This window comes from Neomonachus schauinslandi, chromosome X (assembly GCF_002201575.2).
Source record: "Neomonachus schauinslandi chromosome X, ASM220157v2, whole genome shotgun sequence".
Classification (NCBI taxonomy): Eukaryota; Metazoa; Chordata; class Mammalia; order Carnivora; family Phocidae; genus Neomonachus; species Neomonachus schauinslandi.
The window spans coordinates 19,988,840-20,004,294 of record NC_058419.1 but is presented as its reverse complement, the minus strand read 5'-3'; the positions used below and the strand labels follow the sequence as shown (position 1 = coordinate 20,004,294).

Here is a 15,455-nt window from a genome sequence, read left to right as displayed (position 1 = left end):
AAGTCAGGAGTTGGACTTGGCATTTGTGGGTAATGGGAGCCCCAGGACTTTTGGGTTCTGTATATGTGACAAGAACCTGGATGAAGTGTCAGGTGGGATGGGGGTAAGGAATTGATGGTAAAGATGCTTTCTAATGAAGCAAGACAGAAGCAGATTCGATGGCTGCATAAAGAGACTGTGAGATCACAGGACCTTATTGCTTGAGAGGCCACTGAGTGCAAGAGAATATATCAGAGACAGAGGCAGAATATAGCAGAGGCAGGCTAAGTGCTGGGGTTTATAATCAAGGCCTTAGCAGACAAGGTTGGTAGGCTCTGGAGAAGATAAGGGATTCAGGAATACCAAATCCCTCTTCCCATCACACCTTCATAGTCTGGGGTGTTAACAAAAATCATACTTGCCATGCTTTCAGCACAGAACTAAAGGAGTCTTCTCCATTAGCGTTTTCCCCCATGCAATTAACCTGAGCCCCCTTGTAACAAAATCCAAGTTCTAAACAGGAAATAGAACACCAGTTTACTTTAAGCTATGTCAGGAGGGTCTGTTTTTAATTCAATCCAAAGCCAGGTTCCTTCCCAGAAGCCACCACTTTACTGGCACTAATTGCTCTGTCTGTATTCTTAACACAGAGATGAAGAACTAAAGGATTGAGCTATGAAGGTAAAATGTTCCCTTTCACTCTGTGGCCCTTCCAGCTCAGAACTGTTAAGGCATGGTGTAGGTGGGGAAAGATAAATGTATTTGAGAGATGTCTGTCTCTTTCTTTTCCTAGAGACTATCAAAAAGTTAGAGCCTCATAAAAAAATTTTAGAGCCTCTTTAAGCTGTGTATGTCTGTATTCTTTTAAAGACTGCTCAGCAATATGGTCTATGTGTTATACACAAGCTATCTGTTATTCTTTGGAAATTCAGCAACTGAATAGCCTATAAAGTCATCACTTCTATCCAGCCAAGATATTACAGGTTATGAGCCATCCTGTTACAGTGGACTTGATTGAGACAATGAAAGCCTAGTGCATGCTGATTATGTAATAAATGGATGATTAAACCAGCAGGATTCTACCTTTACATACGTAGGAGGTTTTAACACTGGAAATGCCTGAATTCATGGCTTTTGAAGTGAAAAAAGGTAGTATCAGTGATGCACAGCTCTCTCTAATCCAAAAGCAACACACAGGAAGACAGGGAAAAAAGTTCGCTGCCCATTTGTAAGGACAGTGGCAGTAAGAGTAAGAGACAAGGGTACAACAGTGCCATTCATTCACCTCGGCACTAAACACAAATCCAGGAATGGCCACTTGAGCTGGCAGGTAAGGCCTACTAGGCCATCTTATTCTCCATTCCCTAATTCTCCTGTGACATACTAGTTCTTCTCCCAATTCAGTCCTCCGAGATGCTAGCCTCCTAGATTTCTTATTGGCCTGGAAGGAAGTACCCTGCTGACGATCAAGTTCAAAGACCTGAAGAAGGCATTAAGAACATTTTTCACTAGCAAAAGGGACCAAGGTGATTTGTCTAACCAACCCTGACTAATTCTAAAATCCTCTTGGTTGTGAGCAGACTATCCTAAGTAGAATCTGGGTCCCTGCCAGGGCCTGATTCCATGATTAACTGATTCCTATGTAAGGTGGGAGATGAAATAGTTGTCTGAAGTCACATGTCAAAAGTTATGTTTATTGTGATAAGGCAAGTTCATTTGATCTATGGCCTGAACCCTTGAATGTGTCCCTTAACAGCTTTAATTTCAGCACTGTGGTGGCAGCTCCCTTAAGTAGGCCATCCAGCACCACCACTAGAATCATGGAAAAAGCTTTAATGAGGCTTGAGTCATGGGCAGAAATAACTTCTGATCGCTTAAAGTAAATAAAACCCCAAATATATCCAGAAAAAAAAGTTTGAGTCAATATTGCTGCTATATTTTAAGTGAAATATGTCCACCATATCTTTGCAGATGTTTTTAAGAGTCTAAGGAGAAACCTATTCATTACTGACAAGATAGATCCCTAGACCATTTCCACATGAATTTCATTGATTGGATGGATGCAAGTGGTTTGACTTAGTCTCAGTATTCCTCTTTGCCCTCATTGCAAGTTAAACCTCACCCCACTGTCTGTCGCAGCCCATCAGTTGAATAGCAGTAGTTGGAGTGATGTGTGAATAGCTGGTGGCAGTGGAGGATTCTTAGCACCAAATGTATATTCTCATGTGCCTCAGGTAGGCTCAGACACACTCTATTACTGCCATCATCAGCATGTAGGCCAGTTATGAAAAAGAGAGTCTGTAAATAACAGTGTTGAACAATTTGTGTCAGGTGTCTCTTTCTGTACGAACACACTTGAATGCCTTACCAGATGGCATTAGAAACACGTTTTATCATTTGTACTGCAACCAGCACAGAGAAATCTACTGTTCTGTGCATAACATTCAGCCATGCCTAGTAAGAGAAAATTTTCCTGTCTTCTGTTTTCTAGGTGAAGCTTCTATACATACATTTATGAAGCCCTTGGGTATTCTTTTGAAAAAGAAGAGTGTTCTTAGACACCAAAACACTGTGACTTGTGTGGAGAAAAAGCAGAATATTACTTGGATTTGGAGGGAAAAGCGTGCAGCTTTTACAGTGTATGATCTCTTTTACTACTGGCATATCTGGTGGAATTGGAGGAGGTACTATTCCTAAGCCAGGCATCATTGGAGTTATTGGTGGAATTCCAGTCATCATTCCAAGAGCAGGATCAAAATCTAAAAAAGGAGAGAAAAGACAGAACAATAAGTGACACCAGGCAAGGTCAAGGGGAGGCAGAATATTACCTTACAAATTTCAAACCAAGGATCTTTCTAAGACAGAGGCAAAATATTTAAGAAAACATGGTATTAGCATTACCAGGTCTTAAATATTATATTCTACTTGTGCATTTTCCTTTTGGGATAGGGCTGTTTGTTTTTGCTTGACCAGTCTCTTTATCTCTGTATCTCATTTTGATATCCAAGGCCTTTCATACTATGACTGTGCCTTGTCTGTTGATCTTGCCCTCCACTAGTTCCCAATGCACACCCTCCACTCCATTCAGACAAGGCTTCTTGCTCTCCCTTGTAACACTTCTTGTCTTTTTGCAGTATAGCAGGGTATTAAGAGCATACAGTTTTGGGAATCAGGCAGACCTGGGTCCTACTTCTATTATTTGCTTAGCAGGATGTATCTTTTGAACCTCCATCTCCTCATTTGCAAACCCTTAGTTTATAGGGAGCTATGACAAATAAAATGATGAATGTAATGTGCTTAGCATAATGTATAGCACAAAAATACTCAATAAATAACTATTCTCTGTGCTTTTGTTCATGTTGTTCTCCCTGTCTGGAATCATTTGAGCCTCCCCAAATTCTCCCCATACTTCAAGGCCTGCCTTAAATAACTCTCCAAGGCCACTCTCCCTGAAGAACTTTTTCCAGATAATTCTGGTTCATTCTCAACTCTGTGTTGAAAAACTGTTCTGTATCTGTTGCCACTGAATTTTATTTTATTTTGCATCATCTTTTCATTCAGGGATGCTTCTAGGATGTGTAGGGGCCCTCACAAATGTTTTTCTGTGGGGTTCATCTATATACACAGTTCAATTCACCCCAAATCAGCATCAACACTATTCAGTGGCATAATCTCATGAGATACCATGAGAGAAATGCCACACCAGGCAGCTAGAGTGATTTACTTACCAGTCTACCTTCCTGGAAACAAGACTCTGGGAGGACTACACAGGCAGGAGTTCTGAAGCTTCTTGGAGAATCTGGTTGACTCCACATGTGGGGTAGAGGATTGGAGAGTGCCCCAAAGAGGAGAAAGGAGGACTGGGGTCCACATAAGTTCAGTATGAGAGTGGGACTCCTTGCTCAGACAACAGTGCAAGTCCTAGTCAATTCCAGGCAATGAAGAGGAACTTTAAAAATTTTGAGAAAGGTGCTTCTTAAGATTAGAACCTATATAGGACCTGTTCTGGACTCAGGGCACCTACCCTGATCACACTAACTACCTGGCTGGTCCTTAGCATCGGACAGGGACTTAGAAATATCAGGGCAGACATTTCAAAGCACGAGGTCCCCTGAGATGCGGGCCTAGGGCAAAGGTCCCACTTGCCTGGGTGTAAGGGTGGTACTGATTTCATTTAAATTTTGTCTCTATATCAAAATGCAAGTTCTTTGAGAGAAGGGAATGCATTCTACTTCCTTATTTCCCCACCTCTCACTGTTGTCCTCTGCTACAGAATGCACAATGGACTGTAAACAAAGTATTGCATAAGGAGTTCTGATAATGTAGGGGCAGTTGAAGTAGCACTAGCAGGTCCGACTCCCAAAAACCTTACTCTGCTCACCACAAAGACTTGAGGGGCAACGCCTATAAGCATGTCCTTAGGCTGGTTCTGAATCCCCTGGGTGGCTTTCTAAGATATTGAAGGGGGTAGATCTAAACAGGGGGAAGAATCTGTGGTCTCTAGAGAAGCAGAACTTCAGGTACAATAGGCCCAGTAGGGGTGAGTCTTATGACCAGGCAGATAGGCAGGCGGGTAGCACGTGTGCATCCTCCATTGTAAAGTCAGCCCATAAGAGCTAGAGCATTCCCTATCTTCCCACACGCCTGTCATGCTGAAATATCAAGACCCCAGATATGTTTGGGAAGAAAAAAAAAAGATCTTCCAAGAAATTAGAAGAAATTTTATTTTTCTGAAAACAAATTTACAGCTCACCCAATATGCACTTGTACACATGCATGTGAGCGTGTGTGCGTACACACACACACACATACACATGCACCTTTCCTTCCTTCCTGTGGCTCTCATATCTCCAGTTTCCTCCACATACTAGTTACATGACCTTAGGGAAGGTTTCTTAATATCTGGTAACATAGCACTATTTCTTTTTTGATAAAAGTGGGGATAAATGATGACATTTAGCTCAAAGGATGAAAGGACAGAACAGATATGAAAACACCTGGCATGATAGGTGGTAGTCCTAATAGGTAAATTTCCATCCTTCCATTCAGTAAGTTCACTTATTCAGGCATTCATTCCCACATTCCACAAGCATTTGTGATAGCTTTTAATATGTCAGGCTCCATTAGGTGGGGGCAGGGGGTCTAGGTCTTCCTTTCCATCTTGGAGGACTTAGACCCCTGATACCCTGTGTTTCTATGTTGTATAATAACAGCACTGTGGTTAAAAATGCCATTTGTGTCTTTGGAAAATTTGATTCCTTGTGTATATGATTTTGGAAAAATTGTTAACATTATCTCACCCATTTACAAACTATTAATTTTCAGTAGGAAAAGATCAGATTAGATTGTATGCCAACTAAACAATTTCATCTATTTTTCCCCTCCAACTGAAATGTTTGTCTTCCTTTTATTGTTCTGCCTGCCTCCTCATTGTTATTCATATAGCTCTGTCACTCACAACTCTACCTTACCACAGATTACAGAAACATCAGTTCATTAAACAAGTTCTGCCACTTCGGCTGAGAAAGAAATGCCTGTCTCCATGTACTGTCTACTAATAAATGGAGACAAACAAAAAACAAATACACAGGATAAATATAACTCCTGACTGATGTACTCACCACTCTGTTTGCTATGATTACATTAATATTTTATGAAATTCATTTAAAAGCAAATGTATTCATGACATATGGCTAAAGTGAGAGTAGATAAACTACCTTTCTTCCTTGTGTTCAATATGCCAAGAGTTCCATAGGCTACACTGCCTAGCAGGGCTTGCTAGAGGGCAGGTTGCACATGACATTTCAAAGACTCCTAACACATTGATTATTTCTTTTATCTTCAACCATTAAGCACCAAAGTCGATGTGAATTTCCAATGCCAACCAAGAAAATAACCATTTGAAATCATCGGACTTAAACAAGTATTGCAGAATCTGAAAAATCAAAGTCCAACAATTTAAAATACATTGGGAATAGAACACCAGAGAAATTATCTCCCTCTTCAAGGCCCCCAGCCTGGCTTGACAAGTACACTAACAAGTGCGTAGTATTAACATTTATGTTAGGAATTCAAACTTTTATTTATTTATTTTTAAATTTTATTTTACTGTGTTATGTTAGTCACCATACATCATTAGTTTTTTTTCTTTTTCCCATTTTTTAATTTAATTCTATGTTATGTTAATCACCATACATTACATCATTAGTTTTTGATGTAGTGTTCCATGATTCATTGTTTGCGTATAACACCCAGTGCTCCACGCAATACAGGAATTCAAACTTTTGAAGGAGATTTGAAATCATTTTATAAGGATTATGGAAAAGGCCAAGGTATTCCTCCAAAGTCCTTCCCACAATAAATACCCTGTTCTGTTTTGCTTCTACATCTCTTCTTCTAGCACCTTTTCCCTACAACCTTCTGATTCTTGGCATCGCCAAGCCTGGAAGTGTCATAAGACATTGGTTTGTATTCCCTCTTCTGATTCATGAACTTCCCCAAATCCCAGCTTACTAGAGATGCTACGAATGCTTTGTTAGTTGGGCCAGCTTGCTCCTCTGAGTTGTGGCTCTACTACATGATTTCAAGTAATATTTCAGTGTAGCCTTAAATATTCCTGCTCCCTAGCAACTTGGGCTCATTCAACCTAGAGTAGTTACCTGGAAGTAAAATCATCCTCTGTTCTCTTTATGCATTTGAGCCAGGGAGTTACACCGGAGGCACATACCATTTCTATGCTGCCATCCAGTCATCCATATGTCCATCCAGTTAATAGTTTGATGCCACGCCCTGTGCCAGGTGTTGGGATTGAGGGAATGAGTAAGGCAAAATCTCGGCCTCATAGTCTAGTTTAGAAACATCCATGCAGTTACAATGCTGTATCACCAATTATCAACACCCAAATTATTGGGTGCTTACAATGTGCTAGACACTGTGCTAAGCATTTTATATAATCACATTTCAGTAAGCCTGTGAACTAGCTACTATTATAATCCTTCATTTTATACAGAAATTGGGGCTCAGAGTATTTAGTTATTTGACCAAGATTACAAGCCAGTAAGAAGTAGAACTAGGATTCAAATCTAGGCTGGTCTAACTATAATGCTCCTAACCACTACTCTGCCTCTCAGTGTAGTATGACAATTGTTTTAATGAATTAACTTCATTATAGGTGTAAGGTGAACCAGGTATAATTAAAAACATGGCAGATGAGCAACAAAGTGCTTCCAGACAATTATTTTTTTCCCAGTGTGACAGATTAAAGGTGGATACAAATTCTTTGAGACTCCTTTCATCAAGAGATGAGGTCTATGTCCCCCACCCCATTTGAATCTGGATGGGCTACAGACTACTTTGACACAAGAAGTGTTCTGTTTTCAGGCTCAGGCCTTAAGAGAGATACCATTCCCACTTCTTGTTTCTGGGAACACATGATACTGGAGCTTCAAGATACCGTGCAACATGTTGGAGTACCGTGGTAGAGAGGCATGTGGAGAGGGCCCTAGAGTAAATGGAGAGAGAGGGATCCAGCTGAGCTCAGTGTTTTTATCTGTCCCTGCCAAGGTGCCATGCATTTGAATAAAGTTGTCTTGGAACCTCCAGACTAGCCTACCATTGCTGAGACATCCCAGTTGATACCATATGGCACAGAAGAATTGCCCATATGAGTCCTGCTCAAATTCTTCACCCAGAAACTCTTGAAATAGAATAAAATGATTGTTTTTTAAGCTGCTAAGTTATAAAATAGTTTGTCATACAGCAATAGAGATGCAGAATATGCAGCATGCCTAGGGAATGGGGTGTGATTAATTAACAGAGTTGGCTATTTTCAATGAATGGAAATAGAAAGTACACCAAACACCCAAACTAGACTGACCATGATTTTTCTCAGATTATTGAAGAGGTGCTTTGGGACCCTGCAAGGCCCCAGAGCCACTGTCTCGAGAAATTGTCACTGTACTGTTGCTGTGTGGAAGAGCCAGTTGAAACAATGCCAGGTGACTGACACTCTACTATATGGACTAAGACTACAGATGTCTACAAAACACTAGAAACCTTAGAGGTTGCCCATTTTTGATGCCTGACAAAGACACCACATATGCCAATTTTATGGTTCAGCCCTTGATATTTTCTGGCAGGATGGTTCACACTGGTGTTCCTTCTGTAAAATGCAAACTCCACTTTTGTGGCAGGGGAAGAGGGACGGTGTCCATAATACTACTACCCATTAAATCAGTGTACATGAATTTCTAGGTTATGATTTGATTTTATACATCTCATTTAATCTTCACAATCCTAAGGAATAGGTAATATATTACTCTCTATTTTACAGATGAAGAAATTGAAGCTCACAGAGTTAACACAGTAAGGCCATACAGTAGGTGGCTTTTACTAACCATACTCTCAACCATTAGTCTATATTGCTTCCCACCAAGTCCATGGATCCACAGGAAAAAAAGATACTCCTTGTCAGATTAAGCTCTATTTCTTTTTTTTTAAAGATTTTTATTTATTTATTTATTTGACAGAGAGAGAGAGAGAGTGAGAGCAGGAACACAAGCAGGGGGAGTGGGAGAGGGAGAAGCAGGCTTCCCGCCAAGCCGGGAGCCCAATGTGGGGCTCGATCCCAGGACCCTGGGATCATGACCTGAGCCAAAGGCAGACGCTTAACGACTGAGCCACCCAGGCACCCCAAGCTGTTTCTAACTGCTCAACCTGTAGCAGGCCTTCAAATATTTATGTCCCAAAGGCTACCATCCAGTTGCTTATCTCTATACCTAGAACTTCCTGTTGAGATGTTTGATATATGTATTGCCACACTATTAAGTAATTTAGAGGCTTCTGTTTTAAATCCATTGTCTCAACTTTGACCCACAGAAGTTGAAATTGTGGCAGTGTATGAACTGGAGGTGGGCAAAGGTAGGAGATAACACATTTACTGTTGGTCTTGCCTTTTTAGAACTGGACCTGGTTCTGGCTGGCTGGAAGCCCCTTCATACCCTTAGAAAGGCTCTTCCTAAACTTAGTGACTTCTCCCCATCCAAGTGCCCCCCTGCCCATAAAGGCATTTCTATTCTGTTAGGTGTTCCAAAGACTCTTTGAGCACCAGCATGTAGTTTGCACTCACAATAAAACCACTGTAATGCAATCATAGATTAGTCTAAAATAAGCACACCAAATGGGATCTAAATATAATTAAGGTATTTCACAGAGAATTATGATTCCAATTCAGGTATACGTTTCTGGGATATTATTGCTTTTTCTTTAGAGTTCCCACAAAATTCACTGGAAAATTAAGAATTATGCCTGGGTATTGAGAAATTTTAACCCACTACAGTCTTGACTACCTCCTCTTCATGCAAATCCTCAAAAGACTTTTCAAGCAGTCAACCTGAAGAGAGAATACATATTTCTAAGGACAGCCAGGCTGCACTGTGAGATGATCCTGCAGTTATCACTAGCCCTCTTGAAAATAGAGCACAAGTTTCCAAATTTTTGCATAATGACTCTCAAATTCTACCAACATCTGCCTGTTTCTCCAGAAGATCACCTAAACCCTTGCTTCAGGCCAGCTGGAAAATTAAAGCAGGGCCTCGTTCATGAACAATAGCAAATAAGGTAGCAAACTAGGCTTGGGTGGGTTATATGGCACAGTTTTAGTTCACAAAGACTCACCTCAGTAAATCTCAACTTTGATTTCAAATTTCTACTAATGAAGCTTTTTTATTTGTATAAATTTTTGCAAATATCTACCTTTCTAGCCCATCTTCCACCTATTCCTTCCTATTTATTTATACTGTGTTCTTGCCTTGTTAGAACATTTGACAGATTCAGGATCATGACCTTGACTCTCATGGGATGCTGTGAACATCTTTGGATGTTGGCATTAGTGAGGACATTTCCTGCTACATCTGTGGTTCCCAGATTTCTAGATTTTAGAGAGGAATAAAATAAAATTAATATACACATACATTTAATTATACCCCTCTTAATTTGCCAAGAAAAGACGTGGGGAAAAAATAACAGAAACTAGCCAGTGTACCATTTGCACAGTTCAAAAAAGACAGAACATTTTGAGGGGGGGAGGAAAAGATGGCAGAGGAGTAGGGGACCCTATTCCACTGGTCCCTGGAATTGAGCTGGATATCTACCAGACCACTCTGAACACCCACGAAATCAGCCTGAGATGTAAGAAGATATATCTGGATCTCTACAGAATATCACAGGTGGTTGGTTTCGAGGTATGAAGTGGGGAGCCATGATTCTGTGGGCACATATCTGAAGATAAACGGAAGGGGGAAGGAGCTGTGGGGATCCTATACCACTGGTGAGCAACAGCCTCCCAAGCTGGGGACAGGGCACAGACTTGCAGACCAGTAGCAGCAGGGAAGGGACTTTAGGGCAGCCCCCTGGACTGAAACCTGGAGCGGCGGGGCTGCACATGTGAACTGGGGGCAGCTGGTGGTTTTAGAAGCACAGAGGGCAGAGACGTGCCCAGATCTGGAGGCGAGGACTGGGAGCACTGCTGAGGGGCACACAACCCAGGACCCTGCAGTTTATAGCAGCACAGACAGAAACGGAGAGAGTGTGGCCTGGAGAGCTCACTGAAGAACAGACTGTGATCTCTGTGCTCTGAGGCAGAGGGTTGGAAATGATCTCTTCTGCTCTGACTTGTGGAAGAGATGCGGAAATCCTCCAGGGAAAGCCGCCAGAGAACAAAAGCCCCCCAAAATCGGTTTTCACTGAGCCCATCCCCCCCACAGGGGGTAGAGCAACTCTGCCCAAATAGAGTTGCCTGAGTAACAACAGGGCAGGCCCCTCCCCCAGAAGACAGGCTGGGAGAACAAGAGGCTGACAACCCTAAGGTCCCTATAAAACAGGTGCATCTTGCTTGGGTTGTGGTCAATAATTTGGACTCTATACATTCCCTCAACCACCCCTCAACAGAATGACTAGGAGGAGGAACCCCCAAAATAGGAAAGACTCAGAGACTGTGACTTCTGCCACAGATTTACAAATGGATACAGATATAACCAAGTTGTGGGAGATGGAATTCAGGGTAGCAGTTGTGAAGACAATAGCTAGAATGGAGAAATTGATTAATGGCAACATAGAGTCTCTAAGGGCAGAAATGAAAGCTGAACTGGCAGAACTTAAAAATGCTATCAATGAGATCCAATCTAATCTAGATAATCTAACAGCTAGGGTAAGTGAGGCAGAAGAACGAATTAGTGATCTAGAAGGCCAACTGATAGAAAAGAAGGAAAAAGAGGAGGCCAGGGAGAAACAACTCAAAATCCATAAAAACAGAATCAGAGAAATAAGTGACACCATGAAACATTCCAATGTCAGAATTAGTGAGATCCCTGAGGGGGTGAAGAGAGAAATGGACTAAAAGATATATTTGAGCAAACTGTAGCTGAGAACTTCCCTAATCTGGGGAATGAAACAAACATTCATGTCCTAGAGGCAGAGGGGACCCACTTCCAAGATCAAGGAAAACAGGCCAACGCCCTGGCATGTAATAGTAAAACTCGCAAATCTTAGCACCAAGGAAACCATCTTAAGGGCAGTTAGGGGGAAGAGATTCCTTACATACAGAGGGAGGAACATCAGAATAATGTCAGACCTATCTACAGAGACCTGGCAAGCCAGAAAAGCCTGGCAAGACATATTCAGTGTGCTAAATGAGAAGAACATGCAGCCAAGAATACTTTATCCAGCAAGGCTGTCATTTAGAATGGATGGAGAGATGTAGAGCTTCCAAGAATACGTGACCACTAAGCCGGGCCTGCAAGAAATATTAAGGGGGGTTCTATAAAAGTTGAAAGACCCCAAGAGTGATATAGAACAGAAATTTACAGGGACAATCTATAAAAACAAGGACTTCACAGGCAACAGGATGACAATAAATTCATATCTTTCAATAATCACTCAATGTGAATGGCCTAAATGCTCCCATAAAACGGCACAGGGTTGCAGATTGGATAAAAAGACAGGACCCATCCATATGCTGTCTACAAGAGACTCATTTTGAACCTAAAGATACATCCAGACTGAAAGTGAAGGGATGGAGATCCATCTTCCATGCCAGTGGACCTCGAAAGAAAGCTGGGGTAGCAATTCTTATATCAGACAAATTAGATTTTAAGCTAAAGACTGTAGTTAGAGACACAGAAGGACGCTATATCATTCTTAAAGGGTCTATCCAACAAGAAGATCTAATAATTGTAAATCTCTACACCCCCAACATGGGAGCAGCCATCTACATAAGCCAACTGTTAACTAAAATAAAGAGTCATATTGATAATAATACATTAATTGTAGGAGACCTCAATACTCAGCAATAGAAAGATCATCTAAGCAGAAAATCAACAAAGAAACAAGAGCTTTGAATGACACACTGAACCAGATGGACCTCATAGATATATAGAGAACATTCCACCCTAAAACAACAGAATACTCATTCTTCTCGAGCACACATGGAACTTTCTCCAGAATAGACCACATACTGGGTCACAAATCAGGTCTCAACCGATACCAAAAGATTGAGATTATTCCCTGCCTCTTCTCAGACCACAATGCTTTAAAACTGGAACTCAATCACAAGAAAAATTTAGAAGAAATTCAAACACTTGGAAGCTAAGGACTACTCTGCTCAAGAATGTTTGGGTCAACCAGGAAATCAAAGAAGAACTTAAACAATTCATGGAAACCAATGAGAATGAAAACACAGTGCTCCAAAACCTATGGGATACTGCAAAGGCGGTCCTAAAGGGGAAACACATAGCCATCCAAGCCTCACTGAAAAAAATGGAAAAATCCCGAATTCACCAACTAACTTTACACCTTAAAGAACTAGAGAAAAAGCAACAAATGATGCCTAGGCCACGCATTAGAAGGGAAATAATTAAGATTAGAGCAGAGATCAATGAATTAGAAACCAGGAACATAGTAGATAAAATCAACGAAACTAGAAGCTGGTTCTTTGAAAGAATTAATAAGATCAATAAACCACTGGTCAGACTTATCCAAAAGAAAAGAGAAAGAACCCAAATTAATAAAATTATGAATGAAAGGAGAGAGATCACGACTAACATCAAGGAAATAGAAGCAATTATTAGAAATTATTATCAACAACTATATGCCAGTAAATTAAGCAACCTGGAAGAAATGGATACCTTACTGGAAACCTATGAACTGCCAAGACTGAAACAAGAAGAAATTGACAACCTGAATAGGCCAATAACCAGTAATGAGATTGAAGCAGTGATATAAACCTCCCAAGAAACAAGAGTACAGGGCCTGATGGATTCCCCGGGGAACTGTACCAAACATTCAAAGAAGAAATAATACCTATTCTCCTGAAGGTGTTTCAGAAAATAGAAACAGAAGGAAAGCTTCCAGACTCATTCTATGAGGCCAGCATTACCTTAATCCCCAAACCAGGCAAAGATCCCATCAAAAAGGAGAATTTCAGACTGATATCCCTGATGAATATGGATTCCAAAATTCTCAACAAAATCCTAGCTAACGGGATCCAACAATACATTAAAAGGATCATCCACCACGACCAAGTGGGATTTATCCCCGGGATGCAAGGGCGGTTCAACATTCACAAATCAATGTGATAGAACACATTAATAAGAGGAGAAAGAAGAACCATATGGTCCTCTCAATTGATGCAGAAAAAGCATTTGACAAAATACAGCATCCTTTCCTGATTAAAACTCTTCAGAGTATAGGGATAGAGGGAACATTCCTCAAGTTCATAAAATCCATCTATGAAAAACCCACAGCAAATATCATCCTCAGTGGAGAAAAGATGAGAGCCTTTCCCTTAAGATCAGGAACATGACAAGGATGCCCACTCTCGCCACTATTGTTCAACATAGTACTAGAAGTCCTAGCAACAGGAATCAGACAACAAAAAGAAATAAAAGGTATTCAAGTTGGCAAAGAAGAAGTCAAACTCTCTCTCTTCGCAGATGACATGATACTTTATGTGGAAAATCCAAAAGACTCCACCCCTAAATTACTAGAACTCATCCAGCAATTCAGTAATGTGGCAGGATACAAAATCAATGCACAGAAATCAGTTGCTTTCTTATACACTAACAATGCAACTGTAGAAAGAGAAATTAGAGAAATGGTTCCATTTACAATAGCACCAAAAATCATAAGATACCTGGGAATAAACCTAATCAAAGAGGTAAAGGATTTATACTCTAGGAACTACAGAACACTAATGAAAGAAATTGAAGGAGACACAAAAAGATGGAAAAACATTCCATGCTCATGGATCAGAAGAATAAACATTGTTAAAATGTCTATGCTACCCAGAGCAATCTACACCTTCAACGCCATCCTGATCAAAATTCCAATGACATTTTTCAAAGTGCTGGAACAAACAGTCCTAAAATTTGTATGGAATCAGAAAACACCCAGAACTGCCAAGGAAATGTTGAAAAAGAAAAACAAAGCTGGGGGCATCACGTTGCCTGATTTCAAGCTATATTACAAAGCAGTGATCACTAAGACAGTATGGTACTGGCACAAAAACAGACATATAGACCAAGAATAGAGAACCCAGATATGGACCCTAAACTCTATGGTCAAATAATCTTTGACAAAGCAGAAAAAAATATGCAATGGAAAAAAGACAGTCTCTTCAATCAATGGTGTTGGGAAAATTGGACAGCTGTATACAGAAGAATGAAACTCGAACATTCTCTAACACCATACACAAAGGTAAACTCAAAATGTATGAAAGATCTCAATGTGAGACAGGAATCCATCAATTTCTTTCAAGATACATCTCCAAAGGCTAGTGAAACAAAAGCAAAAATGAACTTCTGGGACTTCCTCAAGATAAAAAACTGCACAACAAAGCAAACAGTCAACAAAACAAAGAGGCAACCCACAGAACGGCAGAAGATATTTGCAAATGATACTATAGACAAAGCACTGATTTCCAAGATCTATAAAGATCTTCTCAAACTTAACACCCAAAAAACAAATAAGTCAAAAAATGGGCAGAAGACACGAACAGAGACTTCTCAAAAGAAGACATACAAATGGCTAACAGACACATGAAAACATGTTCATCATCATTAGCCATCAGGGACATTCAAATCAAAACCACACTGAGATACCACCTTACACCAGTTAGAATGGCAAAAGCTGACAAGGCAAGAAACAACAAATGTTGGAGAGGTTGTGAAGAAAGGGGAACCCTCTTATACTGTTGGTAGGAATGCAAGTTGGTACAGCCACTTTGGAAAACAGTGTGGAGGTGCCTCAAAAAATTAAAAATAGAGCTACCCTATGACCCAGCAGTTGCACTACTGGGTATTTACCCCAAAGACACAGATGTAGTGAAAAGAGGGGCCATATGCACCCCAGTGTTCATAGCAGCAATGTCCACAATAGCCAAACCGTGGAAAGAGCCGTGATGTCCTTCAACAGATGAATGG

The 15,455-nt window shown here is 40.7% G+C and overlaps 1 protein-coding gene across 2 annotated transcripts in view; it reads right to left on the bottom strand.

Moving 5' to 3' along the window:
* The window catches only part of ENOX2 (ecto-NOX disulfide-thiol exchanger 2), a 75,204-nt gene that overhangs the window by 44,067 nt on the left and 15,682 nt on the right, over positions 1 to 15,455 (bottom strand). For both annotated transcript variants that reach the window (XM_021685673.1, XM_021685679.2), the window contains exon 3: positions 2,583 to 2,738. In XM_021685673.1, coding sequence (XP_021541348.1) covers positions 2,583 to 2,738 — 156 coding nt within the window. The remainder of the gene's footprint in view (positions 1 to 2,582; positions 2,739 to 15,455) is intronic.